Source organism: Panthera onca, chromosome X (assembly GCF_046562875.1).
Source record: "Panthera onca isolate mPanOnc1 chromosome X, mPanOnc1 haplotype 2, whole genome shotgun sequence".
Taxonomy (NCBI): Eukaryota; Metazoa; Chordata; class Mammalia; order Carnivora; family Felidae; genus Panthera; species Panthera onca.
Window position 1 is genome coordinate 2,900,084 of NC_138357.1, and position 23,601 is coordinate 2,923,684.

Genomic DNA, 23,601 nt, shown 5'->3' on the forward strand with positions numbered 1-23,601 from the left:
ATAACACTTTAAACCTTTGGGGAGAAAACCCACATTAAACAGTCTCTTGATTCCAGTGTTAGGAAATGTTTCCTAAATATAATATGAAAAGCCATTTTCTGCACTGCAGCCCACTAAGCTATTCTGCCACTTCAGTGAATATACTCCACATACATATATTGAGATGGAAAAATCTCAAAAAACATGTTGGGAGAAAAAGCAAGTTGCAGGAAGATATATTCACTATATCATTTCTATAAAGTTTTTAACATGCAAACTGATAACTTATATTGGCTGCACACGGAGCAAAGAGCAATGATAAACCCAAGTTCAGGACAGTCATTCTCCATGGGTGGGGAAGGACAGCAATGGCATTGAGGATGGAAACACACAGGGCTTCAACTTCACCAGTAGTGTTACTTATACTCTGTGATGATTATATGAGTACTATATTATTCTTATTTGTTTAGTCCATTAAAAAAAAAAACAGCAGCAGTGAAATTCACAGAGCTCAAGCATGGTATAGACTAAGGAGTCTGGGATTTGGCATCAGAGGGTGATTTTAATCCCACCTCTTTCATTACTGGCAAAGAGATATCATTTAGCCTTCCAAATCTGGTTCCTCACCTATTAAGAGACATTAGTAGCTCCTGGTTACCTACTGAGAAGCAAATCAGGTGACAACTACAGGGCAAAATGTCTTATCATTTGCAAAGTATAAGGGGTCACTATTACTATGATCCAACCTTTCCAGGCACTGACCTCTGAAGAGCTCCTTATCCACTTGTTCTTTTCTTTTAATGTTTTTTTTTTTTTTTTAATTTATTGGTGTTTGTTTATTTATTTTGAGAGAGATAGAGAGAGAGAGAGAGAGAGCAGGAGTGATTGTGTACATGAGCTGGGGAGGTACAAAGGAGGGAGAGAGAGATTCCCAAGCAGGCTTCATGCTATCAGTGCAGAGCCTGACATGGGTCTTGATCCCATGAACCGTGAGATCATGACCTGAGCCTAAATCAAGAGTCGGATGCTCAACCGACTGAGCCACCAGGCACCCACTTGTTCTTGCTGGGTCAGTTGATGATGCTGGGTGGCCCATTAAGGGTGATGATCCTGAGAACCAGGATTTATAACAAAGCAGCAAGCTATGACAGGGTGGAAATTCATATGCCCTCAGATCTGAATTATAACAGGTTTCTATTGGTAAAAAGTAAACAGCTAATTTTTCTTTGAAAATGTAAGCAAGGTCTGGAAAATAGTATGGCAGTTCCTTAAAAGGTTAAACATAGAATTAGGGTATGATCCAGGAATTCCACTTCTGGGTATTTACCCAAAAGAACTGAAAGCAGAGACTGGAGCAGATATTTATACACCTACACCTCTAGCAGCATGATTCACAATAGTCAAACATGTAAGCAACAGGTGTCCACTGATGAATGAATGGCTAGACAAAATGTGGCCTCTCCACACAACGGAATGTTATTCAGTGGTTAAAAAAAAAAAAAAGACATTCTGATACAGGCTACAATATGGATGAACCTAGAAGACCTTATGCTGAGTGAAAGAAGCTAGATATAAAGTCCACTTCTATGCGGTCTCTAGATTCATGGAAACAGAATGTAGGATGGTGGGTGCCAAGGGCTTGGATAGGAGGGGGAGGGGTGCTATTGTTTAATGGGGATAGAGTTTCAGTTTGGGAAGATGAAAGTAGAGATGGGTTGTGGGGATGTTTGCAGAGCAATGTGAATGTACTTGATGCCACTGAACTGTAAATTAAAAAATGGATAAAATGGTAAATTTTATGACATCATAATAAAAAATATAAGCAATAGACATTTTACAGCTCTTTAACCAGAGACTGATAAGCCTTAGCATCCTCAGATGGTCTACTGAGATGCAGTTAGAATATTATAGCTCAAATTGGCCCAGCAGCTCCTAGGGTTGATTCTAGGATCTTCACAATATTTTAGGAAGCAAGCCTGGCTAGACCCAGGAAGAGAGCAAGAAGAACCCTGGCTCCCACACACTTAGAAGGGGCCACGACATGCTCCTGATAGCACTCACTCCAGCTTTCCCCTTACCTGAACCCCAGCCTCTTTGCAAGTTTCAATGACATTCTTGGTGCCAATGTAATTCACTCTATAAAAGAGTTCCTTGTTGTTACTGGATGGTGGGGGTGATGCACAGTGGAAAACCGTGCTTACACCTTTCAGAGCTGGGTAGAGATCCTAGAAAAGCAAACAGAGACCAAAGAAATTATTCCTGCTTTAGACAAGTAAACAGCCTCCTCACATTCCCACTCTCCAATCTATGGCATGTAGGTGTCTTGCCCTTTCATAAGTCTAATTAACATGGAAATACATCTCATTGTAAAAGATTCAAATAATACAGAAGTACATAGGATAGAAACCATGTTGTCCTTTCAATCGCCCCTCCCCATTGACTGGTCCCCAGGGAAAACTGGTTTAGGGCATGAGAAAGAAGCCTGTGGGGTCCAGACAAAGGCAATATCTGTGCCTCTGTGTACCATGGGGGGTATGTATGCATGTGTGTGACAATTCAGGGCACCTGATGGTAAAACTCCTGGGAAAACCAGCTCATAGATACAAATTATGAATAATATGAAAAAGTCCCACAACATGAAAGGCAGTGCAAACAGCCAATACATAGGAGTAGTCCCTTCTGTGAAAATAGATATGGAACAGCAAGAGCTGAAAGGAAATAAAAACAGGTATGCTTAATTTACTGCTAAAAGGAACCAGAGCTCCTGAGAGCAAGGGCTGATTATAGATCTGGGGCAGGAAATAGATAAGACGAGTCAGGAACACCTTGTTGAGCCAGAAAGTAAGGAAGCTAGCTAGTCAAGACTCCTGGGGTCCTGTTAAAAGGACTCAAGAGTCAACTTGAAGAGGCTCTCACTGGCCAAAGAAGGGGCAATTTGATCACCAGTAAGAATAAGAATTCCTTCTACAAACTAATAAAGGAAACAAACAGTCAAACATTTAATCTGCATAAGGTGCAAAGAATTGAATTAAGAAAGAAAGAGAGAATGATGGCATGTCGCCATTTTACAAAACCTTCATTAAGCAATAAGATCTAGGAATGATCAACAGACGAACATCACTAAAACAAAGACAATCATGAGTTTATGTGCCTAGATCCACTGATTATTAATATTTTGCCATAATTTTCTTTGTAGGTACACACACACAAGATCTTTTTTTTTTTTTTTGAAACCACTTAAGAGTAAGTTGAGACACTGTGCCACTTTGCCTCTAAACTCTTCATTAGGTATATTCTAAGAATAAAGACATCCTCCTAAATACCACTAATGATCACACACAATAAATGTAACAGGATGGGACACTCTTATCCAATAATTAGTCTATATCCAAATTTCTCCCATTGTCCCAGTAATGTCCTTTAAAGGCATTTTTATATTTGGATCCAGGATCCAATCATGGATCATATTGTATTTAGTCCTCATATCTCTTCTGTCTCTTTCAATCTCGAACATTCAGTGATGATTCTTGCCTGGAACACTTATTAACACATTATTGCAAAATGGTAAAAATCCTAATTCTAGCATTTGTTTTACTTTTATTAGTTGGCATTCCTCTGTAATGTAGATGTTCCCCCTCCTCTATACTAGTTTTTCTTTTTTTTAAAGTTTATTTATTTATTTTGAGAGAAGCAAGTAGGGGAGGGGCAGAGAGAAAGAGGGAGAGAGAGAATCCCAAGCAGGCTCCATGCTGTCAGCCTAGAGCCCGACACAGGGCTCGAGCCCACGAGCTGTGAGATCGTGATCTCAGCTAAAATCAAGAGTTGGAAGCATAACTGACTAAGCCACCCAGGTGCCCCCTAATTTTTCTTTTTATCATTTTCAGGGACACATGGATTCTTATTTTATTCAATGCATTACTATTCACTACTATTACCTTTTGTGAGGTTTAAATGTCCCAAATTTGGCCAGTGGAAGCTCTTCAAGTTGGTTCATGTCCTTCTTTTTTAAAATTTTTAAAGTTTATTTATTTATTTATTTATTGAAAGATATATATATATATATATACACATACACACATATATCGAGAGAGAGAGAGAGAGAGAGAGAGAGATGGTGGGGAGGGCACATGGGATGGGCAAAGAGAGGCAGAGAGAGAGAATCCTGAGCAGGCTCCAAACCTGCCAGAGCAGAGCCTGGCATAGGGCTCAAACTCACAAAAACTGTGAGATTATGACCTGAGCCGAAGTCAAGAGTCGGACACTTCACTGAAAGAACCACACAGGCACCCCAGGTTCCTATGTCCTTTTGACATATTCTTATTAGGTTTTGAGCACTTTCTTAATTTTGTCCTAAGAAAATGTCTCAGGCTCACTGTATTACCCCTGCTCAGAGTCCTGAATAGGCTATATTCCCAAGGAACCCTGGTCCTTTTATGGGCAATAGCATACAGAAATCAAAATCTGAGCACTAGATGTACATATTGCTATTGGTGCCCCAAAGGAAAAAACTGAACCAGAATCAGATCCAGCTCTTAGTCCACTAGAAATATAAGGCAGAGATCTGACTTTAAACTTTGTAGTACTCACATCAAAAAAGTAAAAATAAATGGATGAAAATAATTATAATGTATTTTATTTAATATATCCAAAATACTATCATTTCAATATGTAATCCAGATAAGAATTATTAATGAATTATGTATATTCCCTTTTTCTGTACTACATCTGCTTTACTGGACAGTGCAGTCCCAGACCTACCAGTTTAGAAACCCTAGAGAACAGAGGGACATGTCAAACAAAACCATGGGAATGCAATCTGCAAAATCCAGTCCATGGGAAATGCTACAGGACAATAAATACAGTTCTAAATAAATATCAGTTATTCAACAAATGAAATGTGAAGGGGAACTTTTATAAGAGACTTAACTAGCTCAATCAACTTCAGTATCTTAACCTTCTTGGTTCATTATTTGGAAAGAAATCTTCTTGGTTCGTTATTTGGAAAGAAATCTTCTTGGTTCGTCACTTGGAAAGAAATCTGTTTAAAAGCACTTATGAGACATTTAGGGGTATTTAAACACAGGCTGGAACTTAAGGAATTGTCACCATGTTTTAGATGTAGTTATGGAACTGTGTTTTTAAAAAGGCTCCTTATCTTTTAGTGACAAATACTGAAATACTTACAGGAATAAAAATGATAATGGTGTTTAGGATTGGCTTCAAAACAATCTGAGGGTGGGGTGGGGATATAGGTGAAACAAGACTGTCTGTGAGTGGATATGATACAGAGGAAATCTATGAAATATTACAAAGACAGAACTTGAAAGAACACATGAAGGAGAAACTAACAGACATGTAGAATATAATTAAGGACTCCCACCTTCCCTCCATGTATGTCTGGTAAGGTTTCCAGAAAGAAAAGAGAATGGAAGTAGAGTCAGTATTTGAAGAATTTTCCAGAAATGAGGACGGAATTCCATCCTCAGAGTCCAACGGCCCACTAGGTGTTGAGTAGGATTTAAATACAAAACGAAAAGTCAGACCTAGACATGTTTTCCATAGAGTATACAGGATAAAAAAGAAAATCCTAAAAGGCATGAGAGGAAAACCCAGCTGACCCCCAAAGGAATGATCAGATTGAGTGTTGGAAGGAATAGTTATGAACCTACAACTCCACCCCCAGCAAATAAGCACTTATGAGAAAGGGTGACATAACAACATTTTCAAGCATACAAGGGCCATAGAAAGTTTTCTGCCCAAATATTCACTGAAGGATGCTAAAGGAAACATTTCAGGAAGAGGAAGGAACCTAGAAAGAAATGGGAGAGAAGAAGTACTGATGAACGAATTCAAGAATATGGCACAAAACCTAAGTAGTGACTTTCAAACCCATTTTAAACCCCTTCACCCTCTTCACATCCTCTTTAGCTTGGACTTCTTGATCCATCATTGCAATCTTGATCTTGCTTATGTCTGTCTTTATCAAGTAGGTCTGGCAAACTGCAGCCCTGGTTAAATGCAACTCTCTCCTTCTCCCTGCTGGTGCCTGAGTAGCTGAGTGTAGCTGGAGAATACACCATGCTGGCGGGTCTTGCTTTAAGTTTGTGTTTAAAAAAAACTTTGTAAATAAAAGACTAGCAACCATATCACAGGAGTAGTAGAGACTTGAGAGGGCAGTTTGGAAGGAAGCTGAAGTTTGCTAAGGAGTCTCATCTCCTTTGAGAGTACACAGCATTGATCAAGAGAGACAATATCCCTGCCTTCATGGAACTTCCTTTCTCCAGGGATGGTGGGCAGATAAACAAGTAGATACAGAGTATATCAGCTAGTATCAAGTGTTATACAGAAATATAATACCGAGTAAAGGAGATCTAGAGTGGCTTGTGGCTTAGCATAATAAGTTGGTCGGAGACTTAAATTTAGGGAGCAAGGTTGGTGGTTCACAAAGAGCATTCCTGGTAGAAAGAGCAGTGAGTACAAAGGTCCTGAGGCAGAAATTCGGTGAGTCTGAGGAGTGGTAAAGACACCAGTATGCCTGGAGCAGAGCAATGAGCAGAGTAATACAAGAGAGGGTTAGGCCAGAGAGGTAGTGAGGGCAAATCATGCAGGACCTCATAGGTGACTATAAGGGCTTACATGTTTGCTCTAAACATAACTGGATCACTGGAGACTTCTGAACAGAGGGGTATCAAGATTTGATTTATGCATTAAAAGGGTGGTGGCTTCGAGAAGCATGGTAACAAATGAAGGAATAAGAAGTTGGTGAATTGGGGATCTATTCGGAGAGTGCAGTCAAAAAGATCTGATGATGAATGTGATGAAGGGTACAAGAGAAAGGAATCAAAGGTAAATGTATTGTGTTTGGCCAAAGCAATTGGAAAGACAGAGTGGGTCATTTATTGAGATGGAAAGGACTTTAGTAGGCTTGCTGTAGTGGGAGAGGGGGCCTGTAGCAGGGAACCAGGAGCTGAATTTTGGATATGGCAAGTCTAAAATGTCTGTTATGTATCTAAATAGAGATATCTGCCTGCTGGACAGATACAGTCCAGGAGAGCTACAGGCTGGAGATATCAAGCTGGGAGCTCATCAGCTCCTAGACTGTATTTCATCGGTGAACCAGGGGAGGGGGGATTCACGTGGACACTGAGTGTGCTCAGAGAAGAAAAGAGATCTAAGCAATAAGCTCTGGAGCCTGCCACATTTAGAAACTATAGAGATAAGGAGAACAAGAACCAGAAAAAAGAAATTATAGAGATGAGACAGAATGGCAAGAGGAGAAATGGGCAAGTAGGGTGTCCTAGGCTTGGCCACTGGATCTGGTTTCCTCTAGGCCCCCGATGGCTGTGACAGGGGGCTGTTGGTGACAACCTAGCTGGAGTACTTGTAAGAGACAATGGAATGAAGCAATCAGAGGCGACAAGTGCAAATGGTTCTTTGAGCTCCCCCTATGACACGAGAGAGACAAGTGGGGCAATGGCTGGAGTGGGATCTCCCATCAGGGCGTTTTGCTTTCTTACGATGGGTGAGCCTGCAATATGTCTGTGTGCTGATGGCTATGACTGGGCAGAAAGGGATCAATTGCTGATGCAGGAGAGAAAGGCCAGAATCCCTAGCTGAATCACTGGGTAGGAAGAGAGGGGCTCCAGCTGGCACAGATAAGGCACCTGCAGAGCGTGGATGTGGTCACAGGCACGTCTGTGTATGTGGTGCCATGAGGTACCATGGGACCAGCTTGAAGGCCATGGCCATGAAGAACAAGGCAAAAAACCTTGTATTTTCTTCTTCGGCCCTGTTCAGTGCCCAGAGGCCCCAAGGGAGGAGGGAGAATCAGATTTAACCAGGACTGGGGTTATACCTAGGAAGTATAACCTGATGTAGAAGTTTATGTGTCCACTTGGTGAGGCTCCAGTCCCATCATTCCATCAAATACCTGTCTAGGTGTTGCCATAAAGGTATTTTATGACTGTGGTTAACATCTATAATCAGCTGACTTTAAGTACAGGAGATTATCCTCCATACTCTGTGTGGGCTTCATCCAATTACTTGAAAGGCCTTAAGAGCAAACCCTGAGGTTTCTGTAAGAAATTCTGCCTCAGGACTGCAGCATCAGCTCCTGCATGAGTTTCCAGCCAGCTGGCCTGCCCTGCAAATTTCAATCTTGCCAGCCCCACAATCCCATGAGCCAATTTATTTAATTAAATCTTATTCTATCCCTTTCTCCATCTCTCTCTCCCTCTTCCTCTTTATCTACATACACACACACGTTAGTGGTTGTTTGTCTGTGGAGAACCCTGACTGATACAGACAAGAAGAAAGAGGCAAGGGGGATAAGTGTTATGCAAGAGAGTAAGTCAGCCTTGGACTCAAAGGCAGTGAGAACACAAACTGGGGGACGGAGAGTGGAAAAGAGCCAGAAATCTGGGTGTGGTTTAAGGATTGGTAGGTGAAGGTATTAGGTTACGAACTAGAAAGATAGGAGGTGGTGGGGGGCCTGTAAGTGAGATCATGTTGAGGACACATTTAGTAACAGTAACAGGCTCTGGGGCGGGGGATGACAACAGGCCTGGAAGCCAAGAGGCTGAGTGACAGAAGGCCAAGGAGAGGTGAGGTGAGGGTATTGGCAGGGTCATTTGTGTGATTACTGAACTTATCGACAGTTATGATGAGGCTGACCTCGGCCAGGAGCTAAAATCACTAAGAAATAAGATGGAGTCCCCTGGGAAAGGGAACACATGGCTGTGGATGACTGTCCCAAGGAAGGCACTGGGGTATGTACAGTCCGCTGGCACCATCTGCACAGCCAGAGGGATCTTAGGGCAGTGAGGAAGTGGCAATGACAAGGAAGACTTCTACCCCATCTCCAGGCTCAGAGGTGTGGGCAGGATGGGAGAGAAGACAGCCTGCGAGGGAAGCTGTGTCCTTAAAATTCAAAGTAAAACAACTATGGCAAATGACGCCAAAGTCAAGAATAAGAGCCCACGGACAGGCTGAAGGAAGCTGTCTGTGATAGAGCATTCTAAATCCATAAGAGAAACAAGGTAAGCCAAAGACAAATGGACAAAGGTTGTTGACAGGCACTTCACAGAGGATCAACAAAGAGCACAGAGTCTGGCCTCCTGAATAGGGAGGGCACATGACTCTAAGCCTCACCAAACTACCATTCCACATTCTTTGGAATGGCAATACCAAAAAGTCTAAGTACACTGAGTGTTGGCAAAGACGTAGAACGATGCGGATCCTACCAACCACACTGCTGGTGTGAACAGAAAACTGATATAGCAGCTTTGTTCAGCAATTTGGCAACATCTAATAAAACTCAAAATATTAATACCTTTATGACACAAGTAAAGCCTGCAAACATGCTCAGTAAAAGAAGCCAGTCATAAAAGGACATATATTATTGCATGATTCCACTTATACGAAATGCCCAGAGCAGGCACATCTACAGAGACAGGAGATGAGTGGGTTGCCAAGGGCTGGGAGGGCAGGAGAGCAAAAGGGGAACAACTGCTAATGGGCCTGGGATTTTCTGCTGGGATGATGAAAATGTTCTGGAATGAGACCAAGGTGATGGTCACACAACTTTTTGACTACACAACCACTGAATTGTACACTTTAAAAATATGAAGTTTATGGAATGTGAAACATACCAATAAAAAAACCCTGAAAACCAGTGACTGCACTTTGGGGTACGTAGGTGACCCTTGAACAACATGGATTTGGACTGCATGGGCCCACTTATATGCGGTTTTGAGGTAAATACAGTACAGGACCATGAATGTATTTTCTCTTCTTGTGGTTTTCTTTTTTTAATGCTTATTTATTTTTGAGAGAGCACAAGAGGGACAGGGGCAGAGAGAGGGGGACAGAGGATCCAAAGTGGGCTCTGCACTGACAGCAGCAAGCCCAAAGTGGGGTTCAAACTTGCGAACTGTGAGATCAAGAGCTAAGCCAAAGTCAGATGCTCAAGTGACTGAGCCACCCATGTGCCCTACTCCTTATGGTTTACCTAACAACATTTCCTTTTTTGTAGCTTACTTTACTGTAAGAATATTGTATATAATACATACAACATACAAAATGTGTGTTAAGTGACTGTTTATATTACCGGTAAGGTCAACAGTAGGCTACTAGCAGTTAAGCTTTTGGGGAGTCAAAAGTTGTACACGGAGGGTCAGTGCCTCTGACCCATGTTGTTCTAAGATCAACTGAATACTCTGGAACAGTAGTCAGCACAGTATAGCCTGTGGACAACTTTGTAAATCAAGTTTTATTGGCACACAGTTGCACCCATTCCTTTATGTACTGACCATGGCTGCTTTTGCACTACCATGGTAGAGTGCAGTTGTACTGACGAAATGAGGGTATGTGTTAAATTCTTTCATGTAACTTTAAATTTTTTCAAAAGAAATTTTTTTGAAACAATTTGGCTGACCTCTGAGCAGGGTAAGCCTGGTAGTTTCCCTTTGGGGGCCTGTGGAAAACTGGCAAGGCTGGGTGGTCCATTACCTGTTGGTTGCAGAGGTCACCCAGAAAGAAGTGCACCTGGGGATTGTCAAACCCTTGCCGTATATCAAATACATTGACAGCGTAGCCTCTTGCCAGCAACTGCTCCACCATGTGCTGCCCCAGGAATCCAGAGCCTCCGATCACTGTGCACTTACTGGCCTGCAGAAAGAGAGGGATGGGCAGAGGGTATATGAGAATTTGAAGCTATAAAGAACTTTGACTCACATGTTCATGAGCAAGTCCATCTGTTTGTTTGAAATTCTTTTTGAGTCAAGTTGGAAGCTTTATATAATTCTGGTGTTCTATAGCCAGTGGCACCCTCCTCTCCAGAGATATGTAAGGAGGAAAGAGAGATAGCAAATGATACTGAGATAGACTTTGGCTGGATTGGATGATCTGATACACGCATGCTGTGTGTTTAACGAAAGGAGCAGGAAACACCTCTGGAAAAAATGAAACTATGTATGATCAAAACTGGACAATACAAAAAATCCCAAAGTCATACCTTCTTGCTCCTAATAACAGAGCCCTGGGCACTTCTAGAACAGACAGAAACAAAATAAAACACAACACAACATGCCACCCACTCAACTGACAATGTCGACTTAAAATATCAGTAAGAAGAAAGCAAAGTGTCTATGCTCGCAGGAGAAAGTCAGCCTCTTTTCCTCAAACTGACCATTACAGGGCTGTGCTGTGTGACTTTGGATTTGTCACCTAATCCCTTCCCACCTTAGTATATCCAAGACTATTGCTGTCTGATGGGATCTCCTGGAGGGGTTGCAGGGAGGATCAGTAAACTGTTAATCAGCCAGGCCCTCGGCTTTGCTTTCCCTTCTCTGAGCTCTGAGCAAACCGACGAATCAGGGAAGAGCTATGGTGCTTACATTTCACCTTCTGCAACATGTGCACTTTCTGGGCTAAATTCCAAATCTGACAACTGGGGATAATGGAAGGACAGAGCACCAGATGCAGACACTTCAATATTCTGATGCCAGGGAGAATAAAACTGTCTGTTGCACACTGATTAAGCTGGCCCCAACAGTCTCCAAAGGAGGACCAGTGATATCCATCCTCCCTGGGGTCTTTCTAAAACTGTATCTGGGCTTCCTGAAAATGACAAACACCCATTTTCCCTAAGCTCATGTACAGTAAATCAAAGTTGGGAGTGTGGAAACTAAAGATATTAAAGAAATTCTGATCCTGATTAGAAAACAAACAAACAACCCCTCTATTTATCCCTTAAATATCTATACAATTGAGTTATGCAGGAGACTTCAGAGGTGTCAGGGCCCCTACTACAGACTCGCCCCTCCCAACCTAGTATCCCATGGACTGGCATTTTTACTGGAGTCCACTGGGCCACCCAGAGATGGCTCTGGAGCTTAAGCATCATTTGTTCAGGCACGTGTAACCTACTGATGTAATCAGCTTCACTATTCCACACCGCACCCCATCCCCAACAAAATGATCTCTTCAACCCATTTTTGTCTAGGTTTTGTTTGATTACTCTCATATACGTGTAATCACACCATGCTAAATAATTTGTACCTTGACTGGAATTTCTAAGATATTCCCAGGACACAGGCAAATTAAATACACAAATCCCATTTGATCCTCATTTTGGCTATACCTTCTCCTTCCCTCAAGTCAGCTGTACAGGTAAATGTAGGTTTTTTAGAATAACTCTGAGCCTCCCTGCTCCCCAAACTGATTTTTCTTGGTTTGCTAAAAGCTTGCCTTAGTTCAAAGAGGTTCAAACTAGACATGTTTTGACAGTATTCCAAAGGATTTCAGATTCTCTTGTTATCTAGCATCTCTAGTTATAATTGTTTCATAGTTTGATGGTCTAATTATTTTAAAAAATCAAATAACCTTTCTACTATGTCCAGTGCAATTTCCTTTCATGATTTTATTTATTTATTTTTTAAAGTTTATTTATATTGAGAGAGAGAGAGAGCACGAGCATGAGTGGGGAAGGAGCAGAGAGAGGGAGAGACACAATCCCAAGCAAGCTCTGCACTGTCAGTGCAGGGCCTAATGTGGGGCTTGAACCCATGAACCACGAGATCATGACCTGAGCCAGAATCAAGACTGAGCCACCCAGGCGCCCCCGCTTTTTTTTTTTTTTTTTAAATCATTATTATTATTTTGAAATGTGGCACCAATATTGCTTGGAACAAGTGGGCCAATGGCTATTCCACAGAGAGTTCTGTAGTGATGAGAACTGAACTGACATTTACCCCAGAAAAGTCAGGTGTGTGATGGGCCAACATCTTTAATCACACCTATAATACCACATGGTTAGAGATCATATGAAATAACCACTTACGTTTTATGGCCATGAAAGATGATGCAGAGGAAGTGGGCACAGTGGACAAGAAGGAACATGTACTAACAAGAATAAAACTCTGGACTGTAAACAGGTAATGAGACTCAAGAATGGGTTACTGAGAGAAGTTATAAAATCAACATCTTGGAGAGAGTTTTAAGAACAGAAAAGAAAGCCATCTAAATGATTTTAATTGCAATATGACCTTGAGGTAAGAGAATGATCTAGGCCCCTGGGTTTCTTTTAACCTGTTCTGTTTTCCTTTGTCTCTAGCAGTGGGCCTCTTTTCAGAGAAGTCTTACACAGAACATATATATAAGGTAAGATGAAAGTGTTCTTTTTAAATTTTTAACTTATACTTCTTATAAAGGCAACCAGTGAGAAAGAACACCATGACACAACCATTGAAATGTAATTTTTTTGGGTTGCTGAGTATCAGTAAAATCCTAATTTATACAAACAAGGAACCAGATGGCAAGGGACTCTGATGGTTCATCTGAACATTAGAATCTCACATTAACCTTCTATTATAGAGGCACAGAGGAGGCTTTATTCTGAGCTACCCACCAAGACAAGTGTGATCTAGTGGGGAAACTCCTGGGCATCTTTAATTTATTAACATTTGATATAAACACATTTTATCTTGACGTGATTTCATTTCTGAAACATTAGCATTCATTAAAAATGAATCAAACCAAACCTATGCAGACCTACATGAAGAACCTCCAGGAGCCCTGACAATTCCTTAAAGTCCTTTCTGATACTTGCAATGCTAGATCTTAGGAGTCCTTGCTACTGCCAGTGTGGTTGCTAGGGAAGCCTTCTGCCATTCCAACCAAAAGCCTAGTCTAGCCTGTTGAAGGCCACGTGAAGGCAAACTGAGGCACCCAGCCAATGCCAGCAGTTACTGCCAGGGATGTGAGTGAGGCCGCTTGGAACTCACACCTCGGGCTGGGGGGGGGGGTCCCCTTGACTGCAGGTGGGTGGGTAAACCCAGAGGAAACCAGCCAAGGACTCCCAAGTGGGGCCAGCCTGAATCACAGAATCAAGAACAAAGAAATGGGTATGGTGTTGTTTTAAACCACTATGTTCTAACACTGTTACATAGCAATAAGTAACTGAAACCTTGAATATATATGTATATATGTGTGTGTATGTGTATAAACTCAACATTAATTGATTTGATAAATGTACCAAATACAATTTTTAATCCACAGGTAATATCAGTGGCTTCCTGGTATATATGTGCTCGACTTTCCCCTTATCTGGTTTTGGTTAACCTTTTTTTGTGTGTCAGTACTCACATTTGGAATGTCTTCTGTCAAATGTGTCCGTGTGACCTGGTCTCTCATTGGCTCACCAAATGCTCGTTCCATTTCAGCTCCAAATACCGTTATGTTTGCGATGAAGTTTTCTCTTCATAAAGACATATTTAGAGACAGACATTTATATAATATAAACTGAAACATTTTTTAGGCATTAGTGTTTTTGTGTGGATGCCATTCCCCTGTCAAGTTTCCACAAAGAGCTGAACCACAGTGGTAGCTATTAAATGAAGCCCTCCGCTTAATATTCCTGTGACAGGCTTCTTTCTGAGGAAAAGGTGTAACTGGGCCCATAACTCACTGCATTCTTGGATTAGAGGCAAAATGGGAAGCCAGTTAAATGGCCTCTCTCGTCATTTACAACAAAAGGAGCATCTTTGGCTTAATATTCCTGTGACAGGCTTCTTTCTGAGGAAAAGGTGTAACTGGGCCCATAACTCACTGCATTCTTGGATTAGAGGCAAAATGGGAAGCCAGTTAAATGGCCTCTCTCGTCATTTACAACAAAAGGAGCATCTTTGGCATTGTAGCTTTTTCCATGGCACTCACACATTTCAATTATTCTCGATTTTCCTTGTGTTGATCATTACATTGTGGGAGTGCAGTGGGAAAATGCACAGACCCAGGGAGTGCTGGGTTCTGGTGCCAGCCCTACGACAAACTAGGTAAATCCACTCCAGTCCTGTCTTTCTGCTGCAGCTGAGTTTTCCCGTGAATAAAAGGGACTATGTGCTCATCCCCATGATGCTAGGGCAGGGGGTGTTGGGAGTGGAACAGCATAATAGAAGACAGAGCTCTTCGTGGTGAAATTAAAGCCACCCTGACTATATGTGGAAGAACTCTGTCTGGGGTTGTCAGAAGCCTTCAGGAAGTGGTCAGAGTATGGTGGGGACTGAGCACTTCACAACCAAGACACAATGAAGCATACCAGCTGATGGAAGAACCGTAACACCAAACAGACGAGTAGTTTATAAGACAAGCTTTTGTGACAGCCCTTAGGATATGCTCCTCTCTTCATTCACCCATAATACTGACTCACAAACAAAGAGAAGCATTCAATTTTGGGTTAGATGTATTTGGTCTTACATCTGTTTTCTTGGTAGTGGTCAATTTACTTAAGTCATGGATCTCCTAACATCTGGAGATGGTGAAATCTGTGACAAAGAAAACAGTCCAACTGCGTGCAAAAAGCTAGATTCACAGAACACTTATCAGTGAGAAGGTGGCTGCCAGGCAGCCAACACCAGGGTCTCAAACACCATGACTGCTCCGATCCAATTCCACACCTCTAGTCTCTCTCTCTCTCTCTCTCTCTCTCTCTCTCTCTCTCTCACACACACACACACACACACACACACACACACACACACACACACACGTTCTTGTAGGAAATGATTTTGTGGTTGGATGAAATGGCCTTGAAATGGATATTATGAACCTCTGTGTCTGATGGGGCCATTTTACGGAAACATGTTTCTGAAATCATAATGGAAGTTATCAGGAAAATACATTTTAAAACTTCACTTTTCACATAATATATTATGCTAAATGAAATCAGCCAGGCACAAATACCGTATGATCCTTTTTTATATGAGATATGTATAGTAGTCAAACTCATATATGTAGAAACAATGGTGGGTGCCAGGGGCTGGGAGGAGGGGGAATTGGGGACTTAGCGATTACTAGGTAGAGTTTCAGTTCTACAAGAGTCAGACTTCTGGCGATGGATGGTGGGGATGGTTGCACAACAATGTGAAATGAATGCCACTGACCGTACTCTTAAAAGTGGGCTCAGAATAGCTCTGAATGGGAAAATAAGACCCTAAAGAGCAACATTCAGGGGGCTGGGATTGTTAAGGTTCACACATCAGAAGCCTCAAGTCTTTCTCCTGTAAAATGTTAGTTCTTTGAATCCATTAAAAACCAGTATATTCATACTGAGACAAAGCTTTGAACTAAAAAAAACAAACTAGGAAGAGATCCACCTTCTACTGGTGAAATCTAAGTGCCTTGCTCAACTTCTGGGCAAGGGGAGAAAGGCTGCTGACAGGATTATATAAGAAGACAAGCAAGTGAGCCTAATCTTCTTGCTGGGGAAAGTCCCCAAAAACTAAGTCCTGGAGGCAAAAGGAAGGGACAGTCTGTCCACCTCAAACCAGATAGAAAGAAAAAGTATTCCCTCCTTTGAAAACATGGGAGATCAGCTTCTTTGTAAAGGGGTAATGCAGAGCAATTCAGAGGGGTGTGTTAGGGTGTGTGGGGGTAGTCGGGGCCTGGCCTGCTGTCTTCCATGGAGTCAGTGCAGGAAGGTAAGATGTAGCTACCACAAGCTCACCGGTCTAGTCTGTGGACAGACAATGTCTGTGTATGCAAGAAAACTGCAAACAGGAGTCAAGGCAAAACACACTTCCCCAAAGGACTCAATCAGCCAAATCTTGTCCTTTCATAGACCTGAGGCGTCTGGTTGTTTCTGTTAGTCATTCGTCTCTCTGATTGTCTATTTTTAGGACACAGAAAGACCCTGGCTTTGGATTTGTAGTGGCCCCCGAGAAACCCATCAGCATGCCTGCGAGCTTGAGCTTATGCTATCCCCTCCACCTAGAATACCTTCCCTCTCCTTGGTGAGTTCCTCCTTATCCTTCAAGGCCTAGCTCAACTGTCACTACTGTGAACCTCCTCTCCCTCCCTGGGGACAGTCAGCTCCTTCCTTGTCTGCTCCCGTTCTAATACTCAGCACACTCAATTATACCTTTTTTTTCCTACTTGGTTGTGAGCCCCCTGAGGGCCAGCAAAGAGCCTGGAACAGAGCAGGGGTTGTATTGTTCTCCTGCAGCTGCTCCCAGAGGTCTCTTCTGTAGAGCAGTGATCCTCCCTGCTGACCTCAGAGCTGCTATGGGGCTCAAACAAGGCTCGGGGATAAAAGTGGAGCTACAACTTGTAAAAGAGCAATCACCCAGGTTTTGGCTCACTCACCCAATGCCGGCCACTGCCAGGCAGAACCCGCGTTAAGACACAGCACCAACCTCCAGGGAGCCCACGATCTAGTGTGAGAGACAGACTTAGTGGACAGTTGTGGAATGCTTCTGAGTTCTCATGAAGGTAAACCCAGAACGGGGAGGCTGGCCCAAGAAGGCGATCCCTGAGCCAAGTTCTCAAGGCCATGGAGGAGTGAGTCAAACAGGGGTGGGTGTCCTAAAAGCCTTTCCATGGCCAGGGGTGGGAAGGACAGGTGATAGCACAGAGCCAGCATGTTCTGGCAACTGTGACAAGTTGTGTCACAGTGAGTATGAAGCAAGATTGGGAGCAAAGTTGAGAATATGAAAGGACTGTGTGTCAGGTTAAGGTTACACTAAGAGGAGAGGGAGAAGCCCTGGGAAGTTGTAAGCAGGGTGAGTGTTAAGATCAGAAGGATCACTCTGGCTGCAGTGCGGAGAAGGGATTTTACCCAAGTCTAAAGTTTTGGGCATGCAGGGTAGGGGAGATGACAAGAGCAAATCAGAGAAAAGAAATAACATTGCTCGAAAAACTGCCAAATGCCAGGTCTTTTTACATCTAAGTATATTACACCATTAAGATCCCTAAAGCACCCAGTTAGGTCTCATTCAACAAAAGAAAAACTCAGGCACAGAGATCGAGTGACTTGCACCACACAGATTTTACACAGCCAAGGCAGAACTTTGTGGCTGTTCTTTCTACTCTGCCAGGCTGTCACCCTGCAGACTGGGAAGTAGGGTATGGGAGACAAGGCATATAAGGACCAGCAGAGGCAAAACTGGGCAGGGGGCTCAGATGCCAGGTTGGGTCTGGACTTTACTCTGTAGTCATGGGAAGCCTCTGAAGGTTTAAGAGCAGGGGGGATGACCTGACCAGAGTGTTCACCAGGAAGACAAACCTGGCAGAGCAGGTAGACTAGGCAGGTGCGAAGCAGGCACAGGGACATTATTCACCAGTCATTTAAACAAGTTTTACTGAGTACCTAATATGTGCCCTTCACTGTTCCGGGTACTGGAGTACCAGCAGTGAACAAAACAAAGATGCCTACCCTCATAGAGCTTACCTTCTAGTGGGTGGACAATAAAGAACAAAATAAGCAAGTACCAGGAGAAAACAGTAGAGCAAGATATGGGGCTCAAGCATGCTGGGGGCTGCAGTACTAAACAAATAGGGTGCTTAGGGTGGCTCACTAAGAAAGAAGGTGATAGTGGAGCAAAGACCTGGAGGAGGGAAAGAAGTGGAGCAAGCGGGCAGAAGGGCCAGCTGGAGCCAAAGTTCTGAGGATTGTGCCTGTGTGTTTGAGGCCCAACAAGGAACCTAGTGTCCCAGCTGGAATGAGCCTGGAGAAAGGAAAGGGCATGCTATGCCAGGCCCTGCAGACCACGGTGAGAATTCTGGCTGGTAGGAGTTGGGAGACTGCTGACAAAGGCCTGAATTGGAAGAGGAGCAGCAGAGGTGGAAAAGAGAAAAGGAATGGCCTTTAAGTGGGAAAACGGATAGAACCTAGAGGCTGGTTAATGCGGAGGGGACAGGAAAAGAGTCAAATATGACTGAATGGTTTTGGACCTGGTTCATGCTGAAAAAGGAAGGGAAAAAAGGGTAGAAGGTCAGCAAAGACGTTCATTTAATAGATGCTAATATATCTCATGCCTTTCTCAGCCTAAGAAGCTTATGCTCTATGCCCTGCCTCCCTAAATAATGCCCCAATGCCCAGAGGGGAAGCATGTAAGGACTGAGAGCCCTCTTACACTAGGCTAGCTGTGGAGGGCAGATCCTGGACCTCCAGCTCCAATGCTTCAGCCCATACCCTTGCACACACACCCTTGTAATTCTCCAAGCACGCATGAAACCAGGAGCTGCTTCTTTGAAAAGATCAACAAAATTGGTAAACCTCTAGCAAGAAGCATCAAAAAAGACAGAGAGAGAGGACTCAACTAAACAAAATAACTAATGAAAGAGGAGAAATAACAACCAACACCAGAGAAATACAAAAAATTGTAACAGAATATTATGAAAACTTATATGCCAACAAATTGGACAACTTAGAAGAAATGGATACATTCCTAGAAACATAAAACCTACCAAAACTAAAGCAGGAAGAAACAGAAAATTGAACAGATGAATTACCAGCAAAGAAATTGAAGCAGTAATCAAAAAACTCCCAAAAAACAAAACTCCAGCACTAGACGGCTCCACAAATTCTACCAAACATTTTAAGAAGAGTTAATACCTATTCTTCTCAAACTATTCCAAAAAATACAAGAAAGAAAACTCCTAAATTCATTCTATGAGTCAGTGTCACCCTGATACCAAACCAGATAAAGACACCACAAAAAAAAAGAGAACCACAGGCCAATATCTCTCAAGAATACAGATGCAAAAATCCTCAACATATTAGCAAACCAAATCTAACCATACGTTCAAAAAAATCATTCACCACAGTCAAGTGGGATTTATTCCTGGGATGCAAGGCTGGTTCCATATTCACAAATCAATCAACGTAATATATCACATCAATAAGAGAAAGGATAAGAACCATATAATCATTTCACTAGATGCAGAAAAGCATTTGGCAAAATACAACATTCATTCATGATAAAAACCGTCAACAAAGTAGGTCTAGAGGGAACATACCTCAACACAGTAAAGGCTTTGTATGGAAAACCCACAGCCAACATCATACTCAACGGTGAAAAACTGAAAGCTTTTCCGCTAAGATCAAGAACGGGACAATGCTGTCTACTCTTGCCACTTTATTCAACATAGTACTGGAAGTCCTAGCCACAGCAATCAGACAACATAAAGAAATAAAAGGCATCCACACTGGTAAGGAAGAAGTAAAACTCTATTTGTAGATGACATAATACTATATATAGAAAACCCTAAAGACTCCACCAAGAAACTACTGGAACTGATAAATGAACTAAGTAATGTCGCAAAATACAGGATCAATGTACAGAAATCTGTTACATTCCTATACACTAATAATAAAGCAGCAGAAAGTGAAATTAAGGAAACAATTCCATTTACAACCACACCAAAAACGACAGAATTTTTAGGAATATACTTAACCAACGAGGTCAACGACCTGTACTCTGAAAACTATAAAACAATGATGAAAGAAATCCAAGATAAGGCAAAGAAATGGAAAGGCATCCCATGCTTATGAGTTGGAAGAACAAATATTTTAAAAATGTCCATACTACCCAAAGCAATCTACATATTTACTGCAACCCCTATGAAAAGTACCAGCAGCATTTTTCACAGAACTGGAACAATTCTAAAATATTTATGGAATCACAAAAGACCTTGATTCGCCAAAGCAATCTTGAAAAATAAAAACAAAACAGGAGATATCACAATTCCAGATTTCAAGTTATATTACAAAGCGTAGCAATTAAAACAGTACGGTACTGGTATAAAAATAGTCACATACGCGGGGCTCGAACTCACGGACCGTGAGATCGTGACCTGGCTGAAGTCGGACGCTTAGCCGCGCCACCCAGGCGCCCCAGTATTTGCCTTTTAAGGTTAGCACTGTTTTGTTCAAGGAGATCCTTCCCTATCTTGAGTCATATTCCCCCTATATTCTCCTTTAAAAGTTCTAGTTTTCTAGTTTCACTTTTCATATTTGTCTTTAATGTACCTGAGGCTTATTTTTTTATGATGCAATAAAAATATCTTAAAATTTTCTTCCATAAAGATAACCAATTGTCCCAGGCCATCTTAAAATGCTCTCCCCCAATTTTTTTTTTATTGCTGTTCTTTTCATATATAGAGTTTCCGTGTATGTGTTGGTTTCTTCTTGTGTAAATCTGTTTCTGGGATATCAGCTCTGTGTCACTGGTCTGGTTTATATTCATGAACAACAGCGTGCTGTCTTAATATAGCTTTAAAATAAGACCTGATTGCCAGTAAGAATAGTTCCATCCAATTTGGCTGGGGTATTTCAGACTCCTAGGTACTTTGTATGAACTTTAAGATCATTTTGTCAAGCACCATGAAAAAAAATGTTCAGACTTTAATTAATGTTTTGTTGAATGTGTAGATTAATAGCAAAATGGTCACTTTTATAATTGTATTTTCTCCTTCACTAACATGGCATGTATCTCCTGTTACATAGGTCCTCTTTGACATGTTTTTCTTATTATATAAAAACATTTTTATATATTTTAAAATTTCCTCCATAAAATCATTGCATACTTTTGGTGGTTTGTTTTCCCCCTATATATGTTATAGTTTGGATTATTGTTAAAAATGGCATTTGAAACTAGCATTTCAAATTCATTGCTGATAGTGCAAAAGAATACAAATAATTCTTATGTGACCAACTTATACCCAGAGAAAAAAAAAAAAAAATAGTCACATAGATCAATAGAACAGAATAGAAAAGCTAGAAATAAGCCCACAACTATATGGTCAATTAATCTTTGACAAAGCAGGAAAGAACATGCAATGGGAAAAAGATGGTCTCTTCAACAAATGATGTTGGGAAAGCTGGACAACCACATGCAAAAGAATGAAACTTGACCATTTTCTTACACTATACAAAAAAATAAACTCAAAATTTGGATTAAAGACCTAGATGTGAGACCTGAAACCCTAAAAATCCTTGAAGAGAGCACAGGCAGTAATCTCTCTGATGTTGGCTGTAGCAACTTTTTTTTCTGGATGTGTGCCTTGAAGCAAGGGAAATAAAAGCAAAAATAAACTATTGGGACTACATCAAAATAAAAAGCTTCTGCCCAGCGAAGGAAACAATCAATAAAACTGAAAGGTAACCTATTGAATGGGAGAATATATTTGCATATGACATATCTGAAAACGGGTTAGTATCCAAATTTATAAAGAACTGATACAACTCAATACCCCCAAAACAAATAATCTAATTAAAAAATGGGCAGAAGACATGAATAGACATTTCTCCAAAGAAGACCTCTAGATGGCCAACAGACACACTAAAAGATGCTCAACATCGCTCATCATCAGGGAAATAAAAATCAAAACCACACTGAGATACCACCTCACACCATTCAGAGTGGTTCAAATTAACAACTCAGGAAACAACATATGTTGGCAAGGATGCAGAGAAAGGGGAACCCTCTTGCACTGTTGGTGGGAATGTAAACTGGTGCCGCGCCTCTAGAAAACACTATGGAGGTTCCTCAAAAAATTAAAAATGATCCAGTAATTGCACTAATGGGTATTACCCAAAGGATACAAAAATACTAATTCAAAGGGATCCATGCACACCAATGTTTATAGCAGCACTATTTACAATAGCCAAGATCTGGGAGTAGCCCATATTTTGATGGATGGATGAACTGAGAAAGAAGATGTATAAATATACAATGGAATGTTACTCAGCCATTAAAAAAAAAAGAAATGTTGCCATGTGCAACGACATGGATGGAGCTACAGAGTATAATGCTAAGTGAAATAAGTCAGTCAGAGAATGACAAATACTATATGATTTCACTCATATGTGGAATTTAAGAAACAAAACAAATGAGGAAAGCGAAAACGAGAGCCAAACCAAGAAACAGACTCTCAACTGTAGAGAACAAATTGATCCTTACCAGAGGGGAAATAGGTGGGGAGATGAGTTACATAGGTGATGGGGATTAAAGACTACACTTATCATGATAAAAACAAAATAAATAAAAGAAAATCTAAAAGCACACTCTCCAAGCACCCCTCACACTTCAAAGTCCTCCGTGACTTTGCTCATGGCAATGTCTGGGCCTGGAATGCTCCCCCCTATCCGCCTGAGTGACTATCAAAAAAGTCTATTTTGACGACCTCTCCCCTCATGCTCGCTCATATCTCCTTCACTTCCTTCAAAGTCCGTTCCCAGGCTCCCACCTCATCTCCTTGGCTGCTTTTAGCCAGGAGGGAACCAAAGTGATCCACTTTTAAAATCAGTTGCGGGCAGGGCGCGGGGGGGGGGGGTGGGGGGGGAAGGCAGTGCTATAGAATGGACACTCTCGAAGAAATAGCCTCAGCGGGACACGGTTTCTAAGTCCCAGCCGTCCAAACCTCTGCAACATTCCCCTTCACTTCTCTGGGTCTCAGTTGCTCCTTGTGTAGTCTCCGCTGTAACACGCAAGGTCACGGTCTTCTCTGGCCCTTCTGACCCTAATTTTGTCTTAGGCCAGACCAGAAACCTCCCGACCAGACCTCCTCACCCAGCCCCTTGCCCTCCTGCCTTGTAGCCGATAGAAGGCAGCCTCCCAGGGCGAGGTCGTAACCCTTACCGTCCGTAGGCGATCCCCTGGTCAGCCTCAGCGCTCCCCCAGCTAGCACCCAAAGACCTGCAGCCGCCGACGGGCACCAGTTTCTCCACGCCCGCGTGAGCAGAGGATCTGCCGAGACTCCTCCGCCAACGGGATTGGCTTAGTTTGGCGCTGGTTCAGCCAATCGGCGCTCACAACGTGATCCTGCCCAATGAGGCCAGGTCTT

At 42.1% G+C, this 23,601-nt stretch overlaps 1 protein-coding gene across 6 annotated transcripts in view; it reads right to left on the minus strand.

The window, feature by feature from the left end:
- NSDHL (NAD(P) dependent 3-beta-hydroxysteroid dehydrogenase NSDHL) overlaps window positions 1-23,536 on the minus strand; it is a 30,337-nt gene extending 6,801 nt beyond the window's left edge. Inside the window, exons 1-5 of one of the 6 annotated variants that reach the window (XM_081793355.1) lie at window positions 23,397-23,535; window positions 15,232-15,299; window positions 14,125-14,236; window positions 10,489-10,647; window positions 2,058-2,204 (exon numbers count right to left, since the gene is read on the minus strand). In XM_081793355.1, the coding sequence (XP_081649481.1) occupies window positions 2,058-2,204; window positions 10,489-10,647; window positions 14,125-14,196 (378 nt within the window). In that variant the 5' untranslated portion in view covers window positions 14,197-14,236; window positions 15,232-15,299; window positions 23,397-23,535. Of the gene's footprint in view, window positions 1-2,057; window positions 2,205-10,488; window positions 10,648-14,124; window positions 14,237-15,231; window positions 15,300-17,118; window positions 17,144-23,396 lie in introns of those variants that run through there. The other 5 variants (XM_081793360.1, XM_081793356.1, XM_081793359.1 and 2 more) reach the window with 5 other exon arrangements.
- Window positions 23,537-23,601: the final 65 nt, after the last annotated feature.